At 49.5% G+C, this 25,755-nt stretch overlaps 1 protein-coding gene across 4 annotated transcripts in view; it reads right to left on the bottom strand.

Moving 5' to 3' along the window:
- Positions 1 to 25,755, bottom strand: part of STON2 (stonin 2) — a 99,601-nt gene that overhangs the window by 60,178 nt on the left and 13,668 nt on the right. For 2 of the 4 annotated variants that reach the window (XR_014525736.1, XM_083501620.1), the window contains exons 2-4: positions 22,850 to 23,053; positions 21,121 to 21,384; positions 10,857 to 11,054 (exon numbers count right to left, since the gene is read on the bottom strand). Coding sequence is in view for 2 of the 4 variants with exons in the window: in XM_083501620.1 (XP_083357746.1) it covers positions 10,857 to 11,054; positions 21,121 to 21,384; positions 22,850 to 22,937 (550 nt within the window). In the remaining 2 variants the exon portion in view is untranslated. The remainder of the gene's footprint in view (positions 1 to 10,856; positions 11,055 to 21,120; positions 21,385 to 22,849; positions 23,054 to 25,755) is intronic. The other 2 variants (XR_014525737.1, XM_083501621.1) reach the window with 1 other exon arrangement.

Genomic DNA, 25,755 nt, shown 5'->3' with positions numbered 1-25,755 from the left:
CAGTCAGTCTGACATCAATAGCAGGGAAGATTCTGGAGCAGATCATTAAGCAAACAGTCTGTGAGCACCTAGAAAGGAATGCTGTGATCACCAATAGTCAGCATGGATTTCTGAAAAATAAGTCATGTCAGACTAACCTGATCTCGTTTTTTGACAGAATTACAAGCCTGGTAGATGAAGGGAACGCAGTGGATGTAGCCTACCTTGATTTCAGCAAGGCATTTGACAAGGTGCCCCATGATATTCTTGTAAAGAAGCTGGTAAAATGTGGTCTTGACTATGCTACCACTCAGTGGATTTGTAACTGGCTGACTGACCGAACCCAAAGGGTGCTCATCAATGGTTCCTCTTCATCCTGGAGAAGAGTGACTAGTGGGGTGCCACAGGGTTCTGTCTTGGGCCCGGTCTTATTCAACATCTTTATCAACGACTTGGATGATGGACTCAAGGGCATCCTGATCAAATTTGCAGACGACACCAAACTGGGAGGGGTGGCTAACACCCCAGAGGACAGGATCACACTTCAAAACGACCTTGACAGATTAGAGAACTGGGCAAAAATAAACAAGATGAATTTTAACAGGGAGAAATGTAAAGTATTGCACTTGGGCAAAAAAAATGAGAGGCACAAATACAAGATGGGTGACACCTGGCTTGAGAGCAGTACATGTGAAAAGGATCTAGGAGTCTTGGTTGACCACAAACTTGACATGAGCCAACAGTGTGACGCGGCAGCTAAAAAAGCCAATGCAATTCTGGGCTGCATCAATAGGAGTATAGCATCTAGATCAAGGGAAGTAATAGTGCCACTGTATTCTGCTCTGGTCAGACCACACCTGGAGTACTGTGTCCAGTTCTGGGCACCACAATTCAAGAAGGACACTGACAAACTGGAACGTGTCCAGAGGAGGGCAACCAAAATGGTCAAAGGCCTGGAAACGATGCCTTATGAGGAACGGCTAAGGGAGCTGGGCATGTTTAGCCTGGAGAAGAGGAGGTTAAGGGGTGATATGATAGCCATGTTCAAATATATAAAAGGATGTCACATAGAGGAGGGAGAAAGGTTGTTTTCTGCTGCTCCAGAGAAGCGGACACGGAGCAATGGATCCAAACTACAAGAAAGAAGATTCCACCTAAACATTAGGAAGAACTTCCTGACAGTAAGAGCTGTTCGACAGTGGAATTTGCTGCCAAGGAGTGTGGTGGAGTCTCCTACTTTGGAGGTCTTTAAGCAGAGGCTTGACAACCATATGTCAGGAGTGCTCTGATGGTGTTTCCTGCTTGGCAGGGGGTTGGACTCGATGGCCCTTGTGGTCTCTTCCAACTCTATGATTCTATGATTCTATGATTCTATGATCTCAAAGTAGCTGTTTTACTACAAAGGAATTTCAGAAATAGACTGGAAAGAGAAGCTGCTGAATTGCAACTCATTACCAAACTTAAAACCATGGAGAGACCTGGTTTGAACAAAGACATTGGATTCTTATCTCATTATACATGACTAAGCCATTTTTCACCTTCTCACCCCTTGCCTTTTCCTGTAAGACCTATTGCAGTTGTTAAGAGTCATCAACAGGCTCATCTCAGCTATCTGCCAATCTCCCATTCCCACCACCCTTCTGAGTAATACCCCTCCCCACCTTCTCACTATATAGAAGGATCTGGCAACTTCTGTTTCAGTGTATCTGAAGAAGTGTGCATGCACACGAAAGCTCATACCTAGAACTAACTTAGTTGGCCTTTAAGGTGCTACTGGAAGGAATTTTTTTGTATTAAATACAAGTCGCCAAGAACAAGTCAAAATGCACTTTGCGCCAAAGGAATAACCCTACTGATCGTGATATTGTGAACAGGCATGCCATAACCTTGTGTGCCAGTGCAAAGATGGGATACATGCTCATACATAACCCAAAGTCAGGTCCACCAGAGAAACTCTTGATCAGAGCTACAGATCCTCTTTAGTAGCGCTGCGTTTCTTTCATAGTAGGCAAAAGCTCAACCTTTGCTGCCATTTGTGTATGTAATGCAGAGATCACCCAATCTGCAGTAAACACGCACAGGAATTTCTTTGAAAGTTCACTCTTAATAGCTAACCCACTCTTAACTCCAATTATTAAGTCGTGGGTTGACATAGCAGCCGGCACAGCGATTTCTTCAAGTAGCTCTTTATTTTGGTAAGCTGGAGTAGAACTAACTCCGAACAGCTCAGCCGGCCTGTATTTATAGGCAGCCGGCTGTCAACATTGTAACCACAACAGCCCAGAGTTCCCGCCTAAAATAACTGCCGCGGACCTGAGTGAAAACTATCTACAGACCTGAGTGAAAACTATATACAGTATCCCCCTGTTGGCCCAGGGTGAAACTACACTACATAACACCCCTCCCCACCGAGATAAGGCGTTAGTTACAATCGTAATGGTTTCCTTATATACAGCACTACGCGTAATGGTTCAATTAAGCACAAAAGCATATCGGTTACATTTCCCATACTTAGACCAACAGTGATACCTGTCCAACAACATAGTCCTTTAAATAAGTTGGGCGCTTGGAAACTCTGCCAGACCGCCGGGGACTGGTAGCCAAGTCCGGAGGGCCACACAGTTCTCGCTGAGGCTGTGGTGCGACCCTAGGTGGCGTTGGAACCAACTCCCCTGGATCCGCTGCTGTGGGTGGAGCCTCCGCAAGTGGAGTGGTCTGAGTCTGTTCTGAACCGGCTTGGTTCGGCTCCACGCTGGCAGTTTGCGAGGGAGGTGTAGGTGGGGCCTCGCCATCTGTACGTGTCTCTTCTGGAGCCGCAAGCGCAGTTGGGGGCACCTCGGTAGTGTCCAAGTCCCCAACCCTGCGCCTAAGCTGGTCTATGTGCCGTCGCCACAAGCGTCCGTCTTCGAGTGCCACCTGGTACGAGCGAGGTCCAGTGACTCCCACTACTGTGGCTGGCACCCAAGGGATGTCCCCCACATAGTTCCGGGCAAAGACCTGGTTTCCTGGGACAAATGACCGTGGTGCGTTGGCACAGCCTGGGGGTTCAGCCACGGCAAAGTCTGGGTGTAGCCGGTCGAGCGGTGACCTGAGGCGGCGGCCCATAAGCAGTTCAGCAGGACTCCTCCCTGTGGCCGCATGAGGGGTGATGTGTTGCACGAACAAGTATTCGGCGACCCACTCATGCCAGTCTCCCCGGTCCAGGCGCGCCAGTGCCTCTTTTGTCGAGCGCACCATTCTTTCCGCTTGCCCGTTGCTGGATGGATGAAAGGGTGCCGTTAGGGCATGGCGGATGCCCAGTCCCAAAAGATACCGCTCAAACGTGCCTGACGTGAACTGCGGTCCGTTGTCAGAGACAAGGACATCAGGACACCCATGCGTAGCAAACAGGCCTCGCAGCACCCGGATGACAGCTTCGGTAGTGGTGGAGGGCATCAGGGCGACCTCCAGCCATTTGGAATAGGCGTCCACCACTACCATAAAGGTCCGGCCGTGAAAGGGGCCAGCCAGATCGATGTGCACCCTCGACCAGGGTGTCTTTGGTGTCTCCCAGGTGTGTCCCTTAGCTGCCGGCGGTGCAGGCCTCGACTCCTGGCACGCTTGACAGGCGGACACCCAGGCAGTGATGGCATCGTCCATATTAGGCCACCAGACGTAACACCGAGCCAACGCCTTCATTTTGACAATTCCCGGGTGGCCAACGTGCAGAGCCTCCAGGACGCGCTGACGGAGTCCCTGGGGAATCACGACGCGGTCTCCCCACAGCAGGCAGCCGCGATGAGCTGAGAGTTCATGTTGTCTGGTTGCGAAGGGCTGGAACTCCGATGCAAAAGGCCCTTGTGGCCACGCCCTCCACACCCAGTTGAGCACCCGGCTGATGGTGCGATCCTGGGCAGATGCGGAGGCCACAGTGGCAGCCGATACAGGCGCTGCCGGAAAATCCTCAATCAGAAGGAGCGATGAAGCTGGAGCCGGGTCTTCCACAAATGCTGGAAGAGGGCAACGGCTGAGGGCGTCGGCATGGCCCATCGATTTCCCCGGGCGATGGATGAGCCGGTAGTGGTAGGCAGCCAGGAAAACAGTCCATCGCAGCATGCGTGGTGAGAGGACCGGTGGAGTTGGACGATCACCGGCGAGGAGGCCCAGGAGTGGCTTGTGGTCAGTGATGAGGTCAAAAGTCCTGCCATAGAGGTATTCATGGAACCTCTTCACTCCAGCCACAAGTGCCAATGCCTCCTTGTCGAGCTGGCTGTAATTCCGTTCCGTCGGAGATAGTGTCCTGGAAAAGTAGGTGAGCGGTGCTTCTCTTCCATCTGGAAAACGGTGACTAAGGACAGCACCGATGCCAAAAGGTGAGGCGTCGCAGGCAAGGACCAGCGGCCTGGATTCACTGTACTGTACCAGCACACTGTCTGAAGAAAGGAGAGCCTTGACCGCGTTGAAGGCCGCCGTCTCCCGATGACCCCAGGCCCAAGGCGTCTTAGTGCTAAGGAGTCGGTGAAGAGGCTCAGCCACTGTGGCTTTGTGGGGCAGGAACATGTTATAAAAGTTCAGCAGCCCCAGGAATGCCTGCAACTCCATTTTGTTCTTTGGGGTGGGGGCCTGCTGGATAGCGCGGATCTTGGATGTGGTTGGATGAAGACCGGAGGCATCGATAAGATAGCCCAGGAACTCTACCTGTGGAACGGCGATCTGGCACTTCTCCCTCTTTACCTTGAGCCCAGCCTCCTGGAACCTGGTCAGCACGGCACGGAGGCGCTCGAACAGCTGCTGGTGTGAGTCTGCAGACACCAAGACGTCATCAAAATATGGTACCACGCCCGGAAGCCCTTGCAGGAGACGCTCCATAAGGCTTTGGAAGATGCCAGGAGCCACACTCACCCCGAACTGCAACCGGCGGCAACGGAAAGCCCCCCGGTGGGTGACGATCGTCTGGGCTTCAGCAGTGGCATCATCGACTGGCAGTTGTTGATAGGCTTGGGCAAGGTCCAGCTTAGCGAAGACCTTACCCTCACCCAGGGAATGCAGCAGGTGTTGGACAACAGGAACCGGATAAGCGTGCTGCTGAAGTGCCTTGTTGATCGTGCACTTGTAGTCAGCGCAGATTCTCACCGACCCATCTGGCTTGACAGGCGTGACGATGGGGGTTTCCCACTTTGCGTGGTCAACCGGCTCCAAAACTCCTTGGGCGATCAGTTTGTCCAGTTGTTCGTCCACCTTAGCCTTGAGAGCAAAGGGAACCCGGCGTGGCTTTAGCTTGATGGGGGCGACTTGTGGATCAAGGCTAAAGGAGATGGGCGTACCTGTATATTGGCCCAAGGTGCCGTCAAAAACCTCGGCAAAGTCTTTGACCAGACCCTCAGTCTCTGCGTTAGAGATGCAGTTGATGCCGGTGACTTCCAGGCCGAGGGCATCAAACCAGTCTAGCCCTAGGAGGCTTGGCCGCTGACCTTCGACCACCACCAACCGGAGCAGGCCCGAAAAATCCTTGAAGGCGATCCGGAACCGGCCAACGCCTACCACGGGAATGTCGTTTCCCTGGTAGTCTCTCAGGTGTATGCGGTGAGAGTCGAGTTGCCTTTTGGACACTCTGGGTACCAGTCTTTTGATGGTGCTCCATGACACGATGGACAGGGCAGACCCGGTGTCGATCTCCATGTCACATGGAGCTCCTTCAATGAGCACCGTGACGTTCAGCTTGCGTCGCGTAGGCGAGTCGGTTTGGCCAATCGTGGTTCCAGACGGGCAGCGGCAGTTGGTGAGAGCGAAACAACTTTCCTTGGCAGACTGGAGTGAAGACTTGGACTTGCGAGTCGATGAAGGGGGGGTGTCAGACGGAGCCGATCGGCAGACCTTAGCGATGTGGCCCCTTCTGGAACACTTCCTACAGATGGCGTCTCTGAATCGACACTTGGCACGGGAATGGTTGCCTCCACAGCCAGCACATTCCGGTTGGCCCTTGGACTTCTGTTGGAACTTCCTGCGCTCCCACTTTGTCTGGTGCACGTCATCGTCTTCACTGGAGGATGCCTCCTCACTGCTGGCCTCTTCATGATGCACCGGAACTGGCTCCCTAGCAAGACGCGGGCTGCTGGACTTGCGGATCTCCTGGGCGGAGCGTTCAGCAGCTTCTGAGGCCACAGCCTCCTCAATGGCTTTCTGTAGCGTGAGGTCTGGCTTGGCTAGGAGACGCCGTTGCAGATGGATGTCCCGGACCCCGCAGACGATTCGATCCATCAGGGCATCGTCTAAGTCTCGGAACTCACAGTGCATTGCAGCCTGTCGCAGGGCGGTGGTGTAGTTGTTGATTGACTCCCCCTCTGCCTGGTTCCGGTGGTAGAACGCATGGCGGGCAGCAATCTTGGACGGCTTTGGTGCGTAGTGGTTGCGGAGCTTCTCTTGGATCGTGTCCCATGGTGTTGCCTGGACTGCTTCAGGCACCACCAACGCTCGGGCCGTCTCAAACACCTCAGGCCCACAGAGGCTGAGGAATAGGCCCCGCTTCCGATCCTTTGATACTGCTGTCAGCTCGTTGGCTTGGAGGTAGCAGTCGAACCGAGCGAGGTAGGAGTCCCATGATTCAGAGGCTGGCGCAAACGGCGGTAGAGGCACAAGTGAAGCCATGATTCCGATGCCGGCGTGAAGGGCGATGGATGGAACACAGTGCTCTAGCCAGAACAGTCAGCTCTGAATTGGTTCTGCCCAGTGATTTCGCTCAGTGATTTCGCTCTGTGATTCAGCTCAGTGATTCAGCTCAGTTCAGAGGCTGGCCGCATCTGGCTGTGCTCTGATGTCCATCCATCCCACCTTCGTCGCCAGTATTAAGTCGTGGGTTGACATAGCAGCCGGCACAGCGATTTCTTCAAGTAGCTCTTTATTTTGGTAAGCTGGAGTAGAACTAACTCCGAACAGCTCAGCCGGCCTGTATTTATAGGCAGCCGGCTGTCAACATTGTAACCACAACAGCCCAGAGTTCCCGCCTAAAATAACTGCCGCGGACCTGAGTGAAAACTATCTACAGACCTGAGTGAAAACTATATACAGTATCCCCCTGTTGGCCCAGGGTGAAACTACACTACATAACACCAATCTGCTATCAAGTTTTTAAAAAACAAAAAAAACAGCAAAGTGTTGGAGTCTGAGGTAAGAACTGCCCAAAGGATTTAAAATAAAAGTCATAGGGAACCAAGTTATTGCCACTGAACTAGAACTCAAATCTCTCCACTGGAAGCAGCAGATCCAGCCATTCAATGCGCGTAAGATGATTGGGAAAGAGTGAGGAGTCTCCTACTTCTTTCCAATTCCAACAGGCTCTGAAGCCTTCCAACTGGATAGGAGTTCCATACGCACTCTTCTGGGTCGTAACAGCCCTGTTTCCCTGCTTTCGTGGATCTACAGCAAAAAGGGCATTTCCTCCTATCCTTGATTTCAGTTCTCTCTTGTCTCCTTTTTCTCATGACAGAAGCAAACTCCTAGGGAAATTGGAGTATAGGAAGATGCCCTATAATAAATCAAGCCATTGATAGGTCCAGTAGTTGCCCTCAGAGAGAAAAACAAACTGTTCCTCTTATATTTGCAAGGAGGTTATGCATGAGCAACATTAGAGAAAGACCACCTACAGGAATGGACAATTAAAAAATAGGTTAAAATCCAGCAAAACAGGGAGCTTAAAAGATCTAAAAGTGTGAACACGGCATGGTCCCTTGGCTGTTTTTTAACATGAAAGAAAAGAGGTAATTTGATTTCAATAATAAGATCAAAAACTTTGGGTTTGACATATAAATACAAAGATTTATATATTAGGGCTTTCTCCTCTCCAAACAGGTAAGTTAGAATGATTCATATTTGATACAAACTAGCATACGGAGCAAGAATTAAATTGGACATCCCTAATGCATTATTATACCCATCACTCATGGCCAGCTTGGATTCTGGGCTTCTAAAATGATGCACCAGACACACTGATACTCCATCTTAGCGACATTTTTTCCCCAAGTGGAAAAACACTGCAACAGACCCTGTCTGAGCACCTAGGAAGAAATCAGCAAGAGGAGAAGCCAACATCTGAGCCTACAAGATTTCCCCCTGACTTTCCCTTCTCCTTTTACACTAAATCTGCTTCCAATTAGCTTAAGAACAGCTAGGCCTAAAACCGATCCTCTAAACCTCTCATCATCGCTAAACCACATTCTTGTGCTTCTTACCGGTACAATCTCCTCATCCTTTCCCATGCTTTTGAAGCAACCACATTATATTGCAAAGAAGCAGAATCTCTTATTTCAGTATGAGAACCCCCCTCCCCCCCCCTCAATGTGTGGTCCTGCCCATTCCTGAGGATAGAGCAGGATCAAGCACTACTTGATTATGATGGGAAATGCCACCTTTGTGTTTATAGTTGGCAATGCACCCACTCCAATAACTCGAGCATATGAAACGAGTTACAAGTAATAGCTGTTAGTGCTACTGCTAAAACCTCACCAATTTGATCTCCAGCCACTTGAAAGATCACATCAAGAGAGTGCAAGATTCTCAGTCGTGTATTTAATTCACCATGAGAAATCAGCTCACTGTGATGCCCTAAAACTCTTCAAACATACATTTCTGCCCTGCATAGTGCAGAGCTTTGCGCAGTCCTGGCTTACTCTTAGTCATTTTTGAGCCACTGAAGTCATATACCCTTTAGAAGTCAGGCTACTTTTTCAGTGGCTGTTGCTCACATTTTCCAATTCCTTGTTAGTAAAACTGAAAGGAAGTTCCTGGGGATTTAAACCCACTTCCCAGGGTGCTCGGTATCTTGCAGTTGTGGACCTGAACAATTCGGTGCTCTGTTGTTCTTTCCCCCTCAATCAGAAGCAGAAGACCAAGAATTTCCATACAAAGTCTGACACAACTGTGCCCGACTTCAAACTGAACTCCTGCCCATTGCAAAGATATTTGACTTTCCACATTGCATGGCAGAGCCGAGACCCAAAGTAAGCATGATAAATCCTGCAAAGACACTTTTATCTATTTGCAAATCCTTCCCACAATATTCAGATAGCACTGGTTGCTTGGTATGTGACTGTGTAAATTTTACCTAGGAAAGGTGAAGGTCTAAACCTAGGACAGCTATCCTTGAAGCTTGTCAAAAGTTCACCTCACTGCCCTGAAGTAGGCCACATATGAATTGCACATGAATTAGCCACAGACCACGTCCAGCTTTAATTTGATCAAACACAGGCTTCATGTGCTTTAGTGTAAATATTTGTGCTTTCCACCTCTGGGCATATCAGGGGCACAGCTTAACATTCCAGCAAGGCAGAATCTACTTCTGATTATTTTTTATCACGCAGGTCTGCCAATTTGTTTCTCTCTCTTGACCAAAACAGATGTAGCTTTAAAGTAGCTGTGGAGGACTCAGATTTTAATCAGACCAGCCATTCCCCAGCTACTATTTATCCTACAGGAGCAAAATCTACGGAGGAAGCAGGTAATCTAGCTGTATTCCACCCCATTGCCCAAGTAAGGCTCATATCAGCTGAGGAGGGGGAAGGGATTTAGATTACAAAAATGGCACAGACAGAAAGGGTTATACAACTCCCCCCTCAGATCTGCTGCTCTGACCAAAAGTCTGCCCCCCACAACAGCTGAGTAAAAGTTGTTTTTTTAAAAAAGTCAAAAGATCTCATCACATATCTCCACAGGTTGTCTTGATTCACTCTCTGCTTTTTCCTTTGTCTTAGGGCCAAAGTATATGAGAAGTTATATAATGCCTTTAGCCCTGGGGTACATGTTTTTCCCCTCCCACAATAAGCAGCCATCATGGGAGGGGGGAAAGGTTAATGTCCCCCCAGGACCACAGTCCTCATCTGGCCTAGGAAAGGGCACAGCAGGAAGATCAGGGCTAAAGACATAAACGTTATCAGGTCTTCTTTAGCTCTTAAAAAAAGATTATTGCCCCCCCGGGGGGGGGGGTTAGAAGTTTCTCCTTGTCAGTGAAGGAAAGGTGAATGTGCTGAAGGAACTAGAATATTTTAACTACAGATTAAATTGATTTGTAAAACATTCTCATAAGTCTCACGAGTGGTCTTCTTTGACAACTGGCACAGCCGGGGTGGCCCTGAGGCAAAATGGGAAGGTGCCACCTCACTGCCTCCTATTTGCCAAATCCTCACTTACCAGGGTCATGCAGTGGTGGCTTCCGGAGACATCTCACTGGAAGCCACCACTGCTTCTCTCAGCTTCTCCTGTGGTGGTGGGGTGGGCGGGGCTCACACAGGGGCACTGCCCTGTGGGATTCTGAGGTGGCTGCCTCAGTCCATCTCATGGATGGGCCATCCCTTACTAGGGCCAAAAGACTGATACCGATGCACCAGAAAGATAAGTGTACGGCTCCATTTAATCAGTGGACTGAAGATATGACTACACTTGCAACTTATGAACAGACTGATTAGAGATGTAGACTTTGCATGGACACATATAAACACATCTGGAATACTTTTACACAAAATATAGTAGGTTAAAAATAAGCATATATGCATCTGGATAATAATAAAGCCTGCACATCAGAGAAGTATAAACGGGATTGTAATTGTTAACTCATATAATGATATAGTATACCTTTTATTTATTTCACTTTTTATTCTTGTTTTATGTTTGTTTGGTTAAACTGTTCTTTAAAAGACTTAATAAAACAGGTAGGCCAGTCCTGGGTTCAGCAAGAGCACCAAGAATAAGGTAACTAATAGTTGATTGAGCCATCTTCTGAAGCTCGTATCATGATACTGCATTTGTAATAGGCTGATCCAGGATTCATTGCAAATTTAGATTCCAATGTTAACAGTTTGTTTAGGGAAATGTGACCAATGAAAGGGGAAGGAAGCACAAAGCTGGCTTACCGGTTGAGTCTGCTGCAGATGCTCTGCCACTGGTCAGGTCTTCAGTGTTTATGGACTGCAGGTCAGTATAGGAAGGTGTGAAACTGGGGCTGCTGGTGTTCTCAGAAGTAGTTGTCCAACTGTTGTCTGACGTGAGAGGCCTTCTCTCAGAAGATCCCGAAGAGGGACACGTCCAGCAGAATGTTTTTGGAGAGAAGGCTTTAAAAAAGAAAGAAAGAAAGAAATTTGTGGAACTAGGCAGCCTAAAAAGGGTTCTGGAAAGGTGAGTCATGACAAAAGAGGGAATTGGATGGTGCAGAACATCTTATATCAAGTTTCCCTCAAGCGAGGAAATGCTGCCTGAGTATTCTGCAAGCTAGCTGGTTATTTGATGCTATCAATGCTCCTCATTTGCTATAAGCCTTCTAATATAAAACCAAAACACTTGCTACCATGTTGTAGACTGAGGAATGCTGTGTATGTCTGTCCACGCATTTTGTGCTTCGAAAAAAGATTTCTGCAACCTCTGTTAATGTCAGAGCGTAAATGTCAAAGTCCAAGGCCTTGTGCTTTTTACTGTGGTGCAAGACTGTTTAGCAGTAGCTGCTTGGAGACAAGTTCCGAAAGGGGAAAGAGATAATTGCTTTTAATATTTATAGACGGGCCCGGGATCAAGTAAATTCGATGAGTCTGAGGCTCTGATTGGTTGGAGGCTCTAGTCAGTGAAGAATGGGCAGTTTTTCTGTCAGTCAGGAACGACAGTTGATGAGGAAGGTGTGAGGCGAAGAACAGAGAAAGTTGAAGCGAAAGTGGACAGCGAAATCCTGAATATTATGGTATATTTCCCCCCAGTGTGTTAACAATGCTTTGGTGGCTGTGATGAGAAGAAGGCAGTTGGTGGCTGAGTTAGGCGAATAGGCTGCACTGTGTAAAGGTTTTAACGGAAGAGGACACATCCAGGTTTTTTAAAATAGGGGAAATGTCCCAGAAGCCAGAAGTACAACCAGAGGAGCTTTGGGGTCAGAGGCAGATTGTACCCAGTAGTTAACTGGGTTTTGAGTGAATTTGGCTGGGGAGGAATGTCAGGGAAATTGGTCTGAGGTAAAAGCCTTTTAGAGGCAGGTCTCAGCAACAGCATCTCTTGAGTCCTTGGAAACCATCATCAAGCACGTGTAGATCTCAATGTATCAGCTTTTCCTTATGTATACAATTAGCCCTTTGATAAACAGTCTTAGTTAACAGTTTGGTCCATCTCCAGTACTGGTGACAATCTCACACCTAATGCTAGGCTACCAGGAAGTTTTAAGAGTCTTTTAAGGGAATTGGTGCCAGCAGAAAAGGGTCACATTGGAGAACACTGTGGGCCAGATTCAACTAACCTGGTAGGCTAATGGAAGTCCTGGAAGAGGACTTCCGCTAGTGTAACAGGGCTTTTCCCCCCCCCCCACCTCCATGCTTTCCCCCCAAATCTGCTCTGGGGAGATCAGCCTGTGGGGAGAAGATGGGAGAGAACATTCCATCCAGCAAGCAAAAATATTTGCATTGACAGAATAGTAGTGCAGTGTTGAATATCACCCTAAGTTACAGTGGCTGGTTCTATATAAGCAGTGCAAATACCTAAATGTGTGTTTACAGAAAGCAGGAACTGAGGGAACCCATTTCCTATACATGTGTATACTAAAACCTATGAAAACCGCATACCTGCCTGCTCTGCAAAGAGACTATTAATACATGTGTCAGAGCTGCTTGAAGATCCTAGCTCACAGAGGATCACGCTAGCCAGCGATCATTAAGTAAAAGTCTTTATTGAATTACAGTTTCCATTCTCACGCTGCTGCGCGCAACTCTACGTCTAGTAGCTAGATCGGCGAAGCTCCGTCTGAGTCTCCGCCCCGTGTGCACCAACTTAATATCCTAGCCTTGCTCCACCTTTTCCGCCTGACTGTCCTCCTCTGGGTCCCTCTACCCCCCGGGGCTTCTTCCTTCCGGGATTCTTCTGACGCTGACCCGGACCCTCCTGCCTCCTTGCGCCGGGCTTTAGGACCTGGTTCCCTTTCGGGGCTGCTTACTGCGCCGCCTTCCTCTGCATTTGAACTTGGCGCGCGCGCCCAACCTTCCACTTTCCTCTTAACCGTTTCTTCGCTCCCCGATGGAGGTGTGGCCACTCCTGACTCATGCCCTCCCTCCTGTGGTGAGCTGCCTGCGCTTCCCCCCTGGCTCCTTTCCTCTTCCCTGCTTCCTGGCGGTGACGCTGGTCCCGATTTCCAGCTGCTCCCCCCTGAGTCCCCTCTGGCTCTATCTTCCTGGGGTGCCCCCCTAGACTCCCCCCTTGCCCTGGCCACTGGTGCTCCTTTCTGTGAATCCTCTGATTCACTGGAAAGACTAGGAGATCTCGGGTCGTCGTCATCACTCATCTTTTCTTCTGCCTCCTCCCCTTCGCTCTCTGTTTCCTCCCTTGCCCGTGCCTCTGCTCCTAAACCCCTGACATCCATCCCCCCCTCGAAGCCCCCCATTCCCCCCTCCCCTCCTTCCGGTGCTGGAGCTGGGGGCTGCTGTTGCAAAGGGACGAACGTCGGATATCGGTCGCTTCCCGTGGCGGGTCTCCATCTGAAGTCTCGCGGGTCTTCCTCCCTGCTCTCGTCGACAACGGTCACCTCCGCTTCCATCTCTGTGCCGCCGTGCTCGAAACCAGGGTCGTCCCCGAAAACGTCCATGTCCGTCTCTCCCTCACTTCCTTCTGGCGGTGTTGCTCGTCCTGGGCCTTCCAGCCACCGTCTGCGGAACTGCTCCTCTGGTCTATCGTCCCACCAATACGAGGGTTCTGATGCAGATCCCGAGGGTGACCCCTCCGGGGAACGGACGTCTTGTGTCGGGTCCTCGTCCGAGTCGAACCCCCGGAAAGTGCTGGCCGAAAGCGTGGGCGTGAAAAGCCAGTCGTCGAAAAAGTCTGCTGGCATAGGTCTATGGGGGAAGAGGGCATGAAACTCGTCTTTGAGGAGAGGTTCGTCCAAGGCGTAGCCCGGCACCCAGCTGTTCGCACTGGCCGGGGTGCCCTCCTTGGCGGGAAAGTATTCTACCCCCTCTTCCCCCCATCTGGAGTCCAAAATCTCCGTGACTTCGTTGATGCGCTCCTTCTGTGCCACTCCCGCGTGCCCTGTTCTGTCTCTGACCGGACTCGGTGCCGTTCCGGGTTCCTGGAACCTGTGCGGTGCCTTGTAGGGAGTGAGCACCGATCTGTGGAATACCGGATGCATTCTGGAACCCTCCGGAAGTGCCAGTCTGAACGCTACCGGGTTGACCTGCTCTTCGACTTGGTAGGGCCCCAGTTGTTTATGCCCTAGTTTCTTCTTGGCCAACGACCTGGCCGGCACTGCGTGGGCTGCTAACCAAACCCAGTCTCCCACGTGGAGCTCTTCGCCAACCCTTCTGTGCTTGTCCGCTTGTACCTTGTATGCGTGCTTGGCCAGCTCCAGGTGGCGCCTCAGCTGATCGTGGACTTCCTGCAGCTCCGACGCGAACGCATCTGCTGTCTGCGGCTCCCCCTCTCCCATTCTTTCCAGTTCCGGGAAGGTTCTGGGGTGCCTCCCGTTGTTGGCGAAGAACGGCGTGACCCCCGTGGACACGTGCTTCGTGTTGTTGTAGGCGAACTCGGCAAGCGGCAGGTAATCCACCCACGTCGCAGGCTGTTGATTTGCATAACATCTCAGGTACTGCTGCATGATGGCATTGACCCGCTCCGCTTGCCCGTTGGTCTGCGGGTGTCTCGCCGACGCCAGGTTGATCTTGACGTTCAGGAAGCCCATCAGCTTCTGCCAGAAATTCGAGATGAACTGCCGCCCCCGGTCGGACAGAATAGACCGTGGCAGACCGTGAACCTTGAACACGTGGTCTATGAACAGTTTGGCGGTTTGCTCCGCCGTGGCCACCTTAGCACACGGAATGAAATGCGCCATCTTGGAAAACAGGTCTACCACCACCAGCACTGCCGTCTTGCCCCTCGAGCTGGGCAGATCCGTGACAAAGTCCAGGGCCACCCTTTCCCAAGGTTCGACCGGAGTTTGCAGCGGTTCCAACAGTCCGGCCGGCGGTTTGTGCACTGGTTTGGCCCTCTGGCAGGTGTCACACCTCGCCACGTAGTCTGCGACCTCCCCTCTCATTCCAGGCCACCAGAAATCCCTGGCTACTAATTCCACCGTCTTCTCCTTGCCAAAGTGCCCGGCCGTGGGCGCGTCGTGCAGCTGCTGCAGCACCTTGGCGCGAAGGTCGTCTCCCGGCACGTAGATGGCCCCTTTACGGATGAGCAATCCATCTCGTAGCTGGAAACCGTCGGCCGCAGCCGTGCCCCTTTGCACCTCTGCCATCTTTGCTTGCGCGAAGGAGTCATCCTGCAACGCTCGTCGCACCGCCTCCAGGTCCACGGTGGCCGCGGCGCACGCCCATACTGTTGGTGCGAAGATGTGCATGGCGGCCGCTGGCGTTGCGTCCTCCAGATACTGTGGCTTACGGGAGAGGGCGTCCGCCATGATGTTAGTGTCCCCCGGGACATACTCTATGCGGAAGTCGAAGTTCGCAAAAAACTCAGCCCAACGTATCTGCCTCTGGTTTAGGAACTGTGCCGTGCGCCAGTGCTCCAGATTCTTGTGGTCCGTGCAAACCTGCACCGTGTGCTTGGCGCCGATCAGGAAGTGCCTCCACGCTTTGAACGCTGCATGAATGGCCAGCAACTCCCTGTCCCAGATGGTGTAGTTCTGCTCGGACTTGCTGAGCTTCCTGGAGTAAAACGCTGCCGGTCGCCACACCCCCTGCTGGTCCTTTTGCAGCAGGACCGCCCCCACGGCTCTGTCCGAGGCGTCTGTCTCCACCCTCATCGGCCTGCTGGGGTTGACGTGAAGCAGCTGCTCTTCCGACGCGAAGAGACGCTTGAGTGCCTGAAAGGACTGCTCCGCCTCCTCTGTCCAAACGAACTTCTTTTTCTTGGAGCTAAGCGTGTCTGTGATGGCCGCTGTCTGCATAGCGAAGCCCTTGATAAACTTGCGATAGAAGTTCGCAAAGCCGACAAACCTCTGGACCTCCTTCCGGTTGCGTGGACTCTTCCAATCCAATACCGCGCGAACCTTGGCGCTGTCCATGGCGAGCCCCTTGTCAGACAACTTGTAGCCCAGAAAATCCACCTCCGTCACGTCAAATTGGCACTTCTCCAGCTTGGCGTAGAGCCTATGTTGCTTTAGTCTGGTCAGCACTTCCTTGACGTGTCTGTCATGCTCCTGCTGCGATTCCGAAAAGATCAGGATGTCATCTAAGAAACAGACGCACGTCTTGTAGAGAAGTCCCGCCAACACGTGATGCATGAAAGCTTGAAAAACGTGGGAGCCATTTTGCAATCCAAAGGGCATAACTCTGTATTCGTAGGTACCCAGTGGCGTGAACATGGCCGTCTTCCACTCATCTCCCTCCCGCATACGAATGAGGTTGTACGCCCCTCGCAGGTCTAACTTGGTGAACACTTTTCCCTTCCGCACCTTCGCCAGGAGGTCGTCGATTCGGGGCATGGGGAAGTCCGACGGCTTGGTCCCATTGTTTAAAATGCGATAGTCCACGACCAGTCTTTTTTGGGGCGTGTCTCGCTTTTTAACAAAGAATACTGGACTGCCCCCCGCTGCCTTGGACTCTCGGATGAAACCGCGCTCCAAATTATGATCTATGAACTGTTTGAGTTCCTGCAGCTCGTCCTCTGACATGGAATACAGTTTCCCCTTAGGCAGCGCCACCCCCGGCAGCAGGTCAATCTTGCAGTCATATGGTCTGTGAGGGGGTAGCCTGTCTGCCTCCTTCTCGCAGAAAACTTCCAAAAATTCTGCGTACTTGTGGGGAATCGCTTGCAGCGTGCCTAGCAGCAGCTGTGACTCCTCTTCCTCTCCTTCCTGCCGGGGCACGATGCAGTGTTCAGCACAAAAGGAAGAGCCGAAGATCAGCTGCCTCTGGTACCAAGCCAGCGTTGGGCTGTGCTTGTCCAGCCAACTCATTCCCAATACAATGGGCGTATCCGATAGTTGAGTGACATTGAAGCTGATGATTTCTTTGTGATTTCCAAGTCGCATCGCCATGGGCGGCGTCTGCTTCACCACTTGCCCCCCTAGCAACTCCCTGCCATCCACCGTGACAACCTGCAGGGGCAGTGTGGCCGGCAGCAACTGTATAGCGTGCTTGTCGACAAAGTCCTGCCCTATAAAGTCCGCGTTGCTGCCCGAGTCAACTGTGATGGGCACGTCAGTGGTGATTCCATTGGGCAGCTGGAGAGATGCGGTGAGCCTCACCACTGGTTTGGGCGGGAGGGGGTTCACGGGCTGTAAAACCTCTGGGGACTGCGTCACTAACACGTCTGGCTGGGCCCCAGGGCCTCTTCCTCCAGCCAGACTGCGTCGTTTCCCTGCTGTGGTCCCCCTTGCTGCGTTGCTGCAGTCACCATTGCCGAGGCTGCAGTAAGCTTGTGGAGCCTCTGGGGACACTCTTTTGCCATATGCCCTGGCTCCTCACAGACGTAACACTTCCTGTTCCCTCTAGGAGGCTTCGCTTTCACTGCTGCCGGTGCTAGGGCTCTGGTTGCTGACTGAGCCCTTGCACCTCCAACCTCCATAGGTTCGGCTCCTCCTCCTGGCGGAGGCATGGATTGCGCCCGCGCTGCTTCTCTGGGAAGGAAGGAGGGGCCCCTGGCTGGTTCGCGCCCTCCACGCCCTTTGTCCCTGCTCCACGGACGTCCTTCCAGCCTCACCCCCACTGCCAGTGCCCTCTGAACGACCTCCTGGGTGGTTCGGGGTCTCTCCCCCCTCGCGATCTCATCTTTAATCGAGTTGTGCAGCCCCTCCCAAAAGAGGTCTCTTACAGGAGCCGAATCTCTGTCCCATTCCAGGGCACTGACCAAGGCGAAAAAGCGGGCATGATACTGCCTGACGCTGGCCCTCCCTTGTCTCAGCCCATGCACCTCCTTCCGTGCAAGATCCACGTCAATACTTGATAAAAAACACCCATCCATCGCTTTAATAAAGGCATCTGCATTCTGGAGCGCCGGATCCTTATCTCTCCATAAATTGCGTAGCCATGCTCTAGCATCCCCATGCAAATGGGACATGATGAATCCCACTCTCTCTTGCTCATCTCTAAAGTCTTTATGCAGCAGTTGCAGTGCGCACAGTACGTCGGCTCTAAAGTTGGGATACTGTTGCAGGTTCCCATCGAAGTGAGAGACCAGCCCGCCTGTCCGTCTCGCCAACCCAATTCCCTCCTGCCGGGGTGTCTGCTTTGTCAGCACGTCTAACCTGACCTGGAGATCCCTGCAGGCGGCAGCTGCTTCCTCCTCTCTCTTCCTGGATGCGAGAGCCTCGGCATTCAGTTGTGCCACTGCTTTTCTGAGTTCCTCTATCTGCTGCTCAGCCGTCATGTCGTCTGCCGTTCGTGAGCTCGCTAGTAGGCACCTGTTTCTCTCCCCTCCTCGAGGCTGTAGATGCCCACAATCGTGAGACGGAGCTTACTGTCAGAGCTGCTTGAAGATCCTAGCTCACAGAGGATCACGCTAGCCAGCGATCATTAAGTAAAAGTCTTTATTGAATTACAGTTTCCATTCTCACGCTGCTGCGCGCAACTCTACGTCTAGTAGCTAGATCGGCGAAGCTCCGTCTGAGTCTCCGCCCCGTGTGCACCAACTTAATATCCTAGCCTTGCTCCACCTTTTCCGCCTGACTGTCCTCCTCTGGGTCCCTCTACCCCCCGGGGCTTCTTCCTTCCGGGATTCTTCTGACGCTGACCCGGACCCTCCTGCCTCCTTGCGCCGGGCTTTAGGACCTGGTTCCCTTTCGGGGCTGCTTACTGCGCCGCCTTCCTCTGCATTTGAACTTGGCGCGCGCGCCCAACCTTCCACTTTCCTCTTAACCGTTTCTTCGCTCCCCGATGGAGGTGTGGCCACTCCTGACTCATGCCCTCCCTCCTGTGGTGAGCTGCCTGCGCTTCCCCCCTGGCTCCTTTCCTCTTCCCTGCTTCCTGGCGGTGACGCTGGTCCCGATTTCCAGCTGCTCCCCCCTGAGTCCCCTCTGGCTCTATCTTCCTGGGGTGCCCCCCTAGACTCCCCCCTTGCCCTGGCCACTGGTGCTCCTTTCTGTGAATCCTCTGATTCACTGGAAAGACTAGGAGATCTCGGGTCGTCGTCATCACTCATCTTTTCTTCTGCCTCCTCCCCTTCGCTCTCTGTTTCCTCCCTTGCCCGTGCCTCTGCTCCTAAACCCCTGACATCATGGGATGCGAGGAGAGCTGGGATCCTCATCTCCTCTCTGTACACACTATTTTAGAATGTCTGAACAGAGATATGTTTCCTTATAAGCCTCAAGCGCAAATAGCATCTATAATCTGAAATGTCCAAAATCACAGTTAGAAGAACGTACCTTCATAGTCTTTAGAAGCAAGCTCTACTCACACCATACATTTAAAGAACTATTATACCACTTTAACAGTCATGGAGAATCCTGGAAACTGTGATTTGTTAAGGGTGTTGGGAATTACAGCTCTATGAGGTTAGCACCACGGTTCCCAGGATTCATTATTACTCTTCAAAGCAATGCTTTACATGTATGATGTGGATGAGATCTAGAATAGCTTGCTTGAGAATTCTCTCTCCAAATTTGTTCCAGTTATATTACATACATCCTCAGTCTTCAGCTACCTGAGCTTATAGCAAACTTTTCCTCCAGCAGCGAAGATAGTACAATTTGTTCCAATTTTAGCATGCCATCAAGCTCTCATCATTTTCAGTTATTGCTTTCCTTCTTCCCCAGCTGTAAGATTCTCTTACTCAAGACTTGCCAGTTTCAGAGCGGATAGCACAATCGGCATTAAGTGAAGTTTGTTCTGCTGTGAAAATGCCTCCCCAAGAATGTGAGATAAAGTCCTAGTTACTTGAGCCACTTAGAATCAGACAAAGTCCTTGAGAGGAGTGTGATCCAGATGTCACAATAGGCCTTTTCTAGCTCTACTTTTCATACCTCGCTACATTCCAGGGTGCAGCTTTGCCCAGCAGTTTATCTGATTGAATTGTCAATATGAGAGAGAATTGAAACAGGGCCGAGTTCCTTGCTGCATTGGTAGCATAAGCAATCAGGGTACCATATGAGTTGTATGACTGACATGGCTATTCCCCATGCCATTGGTGACCCTTGCCAGGACTAGTGTCACAATACCTTTGCATAATTAAACATTTTTTTTGGAGGGGGAAAATTAAGTGTTATTTCTAAAATAACACTTTTAGCAAATTCTTTCAAAGAAACCAACAACAAAGCTTTAAAAATTCAACAATTAGCATTTAAAAAAAGAATTATAATCACAGAACTAGGGTTTTTAAATAAAAATAATAGCACAGTGGTGGAACACTTCCCCTGCAGAAGGCCCCTGGATCAAAACCTGACATCACCTAAAAAAGGATCAGGTAGCAGGTGTTGAGCCACTGCCAGTCAGAGAAGACAACAGTAAGTTAGATGGGCAAATAATCTGACTCAGTATATTTCCTGTGTTGCTAACACAGGAACTCATATTTCCTGTGTTCCTAAAATCATCAGTAAAAATCATCAGAATCATATCATCCCTTAAAAATCCAGGATAATAATAATATATTTACCCAGTACTCTAAAGTTAGCAAAGTATGTACCAGTCAAGTATCTCTGGAGGAGCAAAATCTCACAACAAGGGTATCACTACTGAAAATGCCCTTTCTCCAGTTGCCAACATCTCAACTTTGAAGGGAGTAACAACACAGTCTCTGAAACAGTTAAAAAGGTAGGTTTATATGGAGTAGCAGATAGTATTTTAGACAGTCTGTGCATGTGGTGTGTGTGTATGTGATTCACTTGCGATGTTGACAATAAACAAGCCAAAATATCTGTGGAATGCGTGGGAGCAAGGCCTAGGGGATGGCTTCTTAATTAATTTAGAAAGGGACTAACTACCCAGCAGAACAAAGCTGTAAGAGGTCTGGTATGTAGAAGCCTCAATAAAATATCACAGAAGCCCCCAAACTGTGTCAGGTTGGGTATTATTCTTGAGGTCAACGATCTAAGCACATGCAAGCTGCATCAATGCAGTCTCTTGCTACTCCATCACAGGATCATTCCAGCTCGGTGTTATTCACAAGAAGTGGCTCTCGAGGGTTTCAGACAAGAGCCTCTCTCAGCCCTACCTGAAAATGCCAGGGACTGAATCATTTGCAAGCATTACTGTAATAGACTTTGGTTTAGTGTGACATCCCAACCTGCATGTGCATTCTCTGGTGAAGTGCTAGGCCAGGGTGCATCTTCAAACTGGACCCATGTGCTGAATGATGAAGACAGATCAGGCTTTGGAGACGGGTGGTTTTCAAGCAAACATACGGACACAGAGTCTGCAGCAGTTTTGTCCATTCCATCTCCCAGCTCTGCATGTGCAAGTGTCTGAAATTCTCCATCCAGGTTTTGGATGCCTTCAGAAGAAGTATCAGAGGAGGACAGAAACCTTTCAAGAGGTTCTCCAGCTTGGCCTGCAAGAAGAATCACAATATAATGTAGAAGTAAGAAGGAATTTTTAAACATCCTTTTTCATCATTTGTAAATGTTCAATGTGTATAGGGCAATGTTACAGCTTTATGCTTCTGAGTGAAACTACCTATTACAAGAAACATGGCAGCCCATGTTGAGTCATTCTCCTTTCCACCATTAAAGAGACTTTGTAATGCAATACTGTGTCCCAGTGTCATTATACTGAGCAAGTATCCATCCCTGCCTGAAACAATGTGAAGGTGGGGTGGGCAAATACACAGCTTAAATACAGTTTCCACTACTCATTCTGGGACTGGTTGGTCTTGGGAGTGAGGGACTTGTAGACCAGCAATATCTGGAGGGCTGCAGACTCCTCATCCCTGAACTAGATGTTACATAGGAGAAGGAGAAGCTCGGCACAAGGCTACTTACCCTCCCTAGGTCAAATTTCTTATAACACATTGAGGTGGTATATAAAAACTGAACATAGCTACCCACATGTAATCGAATCCTTTAGCTACTTTCATCTAGCCTGTCTTTCCAAGGAGCTTAGGGTGACCCCATTTTAACTCCATAACTACGCTTTAAGGTAGGATAGGTTAATAGAGCATTTTACTCAAGTTCTCCCTGTGAGTTGAAGAAGGAATTCAACCTAGTTCTGAGTCCGAAACACTCTATCCCAGAGTTGGGAGACCTGTGGCCTTCCAGATATTGCTGGACTACAGCTCCCATCATTCTTGACAATCAGCCAAACTGGCTGGGGCTGATGGGAGCTGGAGTCCAGCAACGTCTATAGGATCACAGGCTCTTCATCCCTGCTCTATCCATTACTTCACACTGGATTTGCACTATACTGACTCATGCTAGTAAAAGTCACAACTACTGCTGAAGCAGGGCTGGCCTGCCCATGAGGTAGACTGAAGCTGCTGCCTTGGGTCACAGAATCCCATGGGGAGGATACTGTTGCTAGTGGGGCTGTGCCACAGTGACTTCCAGCCAGATCTTGCAAAATCTCATGGAACTCTGGCAAGATCTCACAGTGCTTTTGTGAGCTCTCACAATATCTCACCAGAAGCTGCTGCGAGACCCCAGTAAGCAAGGCTTTGGCGGGGTGGTGGAACAGCTTCCCGTTTTACCTCAGGCAGTGAAATGGGACGGTCCACCCCTGAGCACAAGCAATTCCTATTCATGCAAGGAGCTCCTCCATTTTAGTAGGCCCATGTGCGACATGCAACTGGGAAAACACAAAACCCCATGGGAGGAAGACCCATCCGTTTGTGCCTATCCTGAATGAATGGAGAAGAGGCTGCACTTGTTAAAAACAAAAAACAAAACCGCTTATGTTTAAGTACAACCCACAGAGGACTTTGGATTGGAGTAAAAGAGTTGCCTTGTTTCCTTTGACTAACTTATTTATATCAAGATACAGCAACAGCCTATTTCATCAGAGGGAAGGAATTTGCCTACCCTGGGAGGCAACCGGTAGCAGCAGCCCATCGTTGAAGGAGACCCACTCTGATTGCTGGGAAGCAATGACGTTGGCTAGTGATGTCATGCTCGCTGCAAGTCGCTACTCATCTTCACATCACCGGCAGACAGTAGACAGCAGACAGCCCTCTTTGTTGCAAAGTTGTCATTTTAAAAAAATTCATTTCATTCCTGACACAGCAGCTGTAAGGAGGGAAAAAAAGATTAGAAATCCACAATTTGATTGTACAAGGGTATAAATGGCTACTAGTAAAGATTAGTGTCTCTGAATACCATTTGCTGTGGAAAACATACAGGAAAGTGCTACTGAACTACAGCAGAAGAGAGCAAATTTCAGGCTTGTGAGCTCCTGACAAATGTGTAGAAGGGGTAGGATTTGGGGGTTGGGTATAATCTTAGCTTTCATTTTTAAAAAAGGAAGCGGACATTTCTGAGGGACAGGGAAGGATATTGGGGTATGCTTGCTTAAGCACTTTTCTATTATTTCGTTTATTCCCCGAGTCTGCAGCCTTTGCAGAATAAAACACAACTGGCTGGTTTGGGCATGTTTTATTCCAAAGTAACTTCCTTGAAATAAAGATGTTATGCCAATCTTATTGGAGATTCAGTAACTTCTTGTGAAATTCCTAGAGATGTTTTGGCTGGGCAGGGATAAAAACCAATTATTACTAGTCTTGCCTCAAATGGCAAAATGGATTGGGCTGGCCCTGTGCGATTCTGAAGGAGGTCTACTGTTGCTTGCATATGGAATTTGTGTAAGTAAGTGTAAGTGTAAATCAGGCAACCTATTTTTTCTGGAATTGGGACTTTGGCTCTTTTGACCAGGTAACATTTAAACTGAGGGAGATTAAGGCTACTAAGTAAATTCAAAAGTTTCCCCAAATATAGTGCTCTCTGAATGTTTTTAGGGCTGCAACTCCCATCAGTCCTGACCACTGGCAATGCTGCCTGAGGATGATGGGAGTTGGAGTCTATAGCATCTGGAGATGCACCAAGCTGGGGAATATTGTCCTAGACTAAAGAGATTTAAGTGGAGATTAAAATAGTTGGATTATGCCACAATCTTTTCTCTCTATTTGCTCCGGGTATCAAAGTGTTCAAAAGGGAATGTTTACCTCTATTTATTTTGCTGAAGTTGAGAGTTTCCACTTGGAAAAATCTAGATCTTGAAATTCCAGTTCCAATAACTACATGGACTTAAATAAAGCTGGTCTTCAAAGAAGACCCTTATGGAACAACAAATCATCTTCAAGTACCATCCTGATCTTATGGCAAGCACACAATACCAAATAAGGGATCTAGGTTTCTTCTTACAAGAGCAACCCCAGCTCCTTCCTAACAACCTCCATAACCAGATTCCAATACCAAATGCATGGTTTTTTATAGCACAATTTAAGCAGGAAGCCCCCTTTGTAACCAGAGGTTTCCACTGATAAACTGAATTTGAAACCACAGCCCTGTTTGTGTATGCTGCCCAGCTATCCAGTGTTAAAGAGTTTAAAAGTGCAGAGTAGAAAGCACTGGGAGAGTTTTGCAAAACCAACTAGCAAATGGGGTCAGCATTAAACCAATGAATTGCTGTACGTTCCTTGGAGAGGTAGGTAATTGTTCTCTGAACTACATAAAATAAATACCATAACTCTGCAGTATCACTTCTTAAAATAATCTGGTAACTAACATGTCACAGGGAAAGGGGCAGTGTTAGGTTTCCTAGCGAGCCGAAGCCCCGTTTTTCAGGAGGCCCAGATCTCCTGGCCCCTACTTTTAATAATCTTTCTATTTCTACCGAGAACTTTTTGTGTGTGTACTCAATACTTTAAGGCAGTGTAACGTTCTGATGGGAAAAGAGAGTAAAGAGTGATTTACTGAAAACTTCACAACTTGCCAGCTTGTTCCCTGCCAGGGACAAGGAAGCTGGATAAGGATGGATAAGTGGGAGTGGGAGGAGGTGGACTCTAGCCAGGTGGACTTAATTTGAGTCAAGAGTTAATCAGAGCTCAGCCCCAGAAGCCGTTTTTGAAGCCATGGCTCACACTTGCTGTTTAAACAGGCATACTAGTTACAGAAAACTCTTTTCAAGACATTTAAGGTCGCAGGCAGCGTGTGCTCTTTTTGGGTTTGCCCCTGAGAGAGGGAGGGATAGACTGACCTCAATATTTTGCTGTTTTTCCCACCTGACCAATTGAACCATTCTTTTGGCTTGCTGAAACATCTGTAATGTGAGTAATTTTTAAACAGAGCATTTCCCTCTCCCAATGCAGCCTAGCTGAGAAAGTCCTGAACGAAATTTGAAGAGAGCAGGACGTGAACAGGCAAAAGGCTTTATCAAGAGTTTCACACGCTCAGGGAGCTGAGGAGAATGCTCTCTTTTCTTTCAGTGTCCAAGAAAAACCTGTGAAAGGAGAGAAGATGAAGCAGGCCCGCTGCGGAGGTAGATTTGTTTTTCCTCACTGTGACCGTGTTTACCTGTCACCACTCCCTTTCCAATTCCATAAAAAAAAGCATGCCAAATATATCCCCTCCCACAACCAAATGAAAATTCATCAAGACTGAGAGTTTAAACATGGAAAACAAAACTCTTGGTCTTTTAACGGCTGAATTCTGACAGTATTCCTCCTTGCTTTTGGGCTGAAGTGAGCAACAGGTGTGACTGAGTGCCACGATTCATCTTCATGTTAGGCCATGCCTGAAAGAAGGGTTGGGTATTTCATCTGCAAAATGAAAACAGCTCTTTGTGCCCAAAATAGTCTTAATGGAGGAGTATCCAACCACAGAAGCGACTCATAATATATGAGCAAGACCCTAATGACCCTATGAGTCACTGAACGCCCATACAGTAGCTCTGAGGGTTTGGAGGGCAGAGTCCCAGCAAAGAAGAAGGGCAT

This window comes from Podarcis liolepis (genome assembly GCF_965112155.1).
Source record: "Podarcis liolepis genome assembly, chromosome: 1".
NCBI classification, from domain to species: Eukaryota; Metazoa; Chordata; class Lepidosauria; order Squamata; family Lacertidae; genus Podarcis; species Podarcis liolepis.
This window is presented reverse-complemented; position numbering and strand designations above follow the sequence as displayed.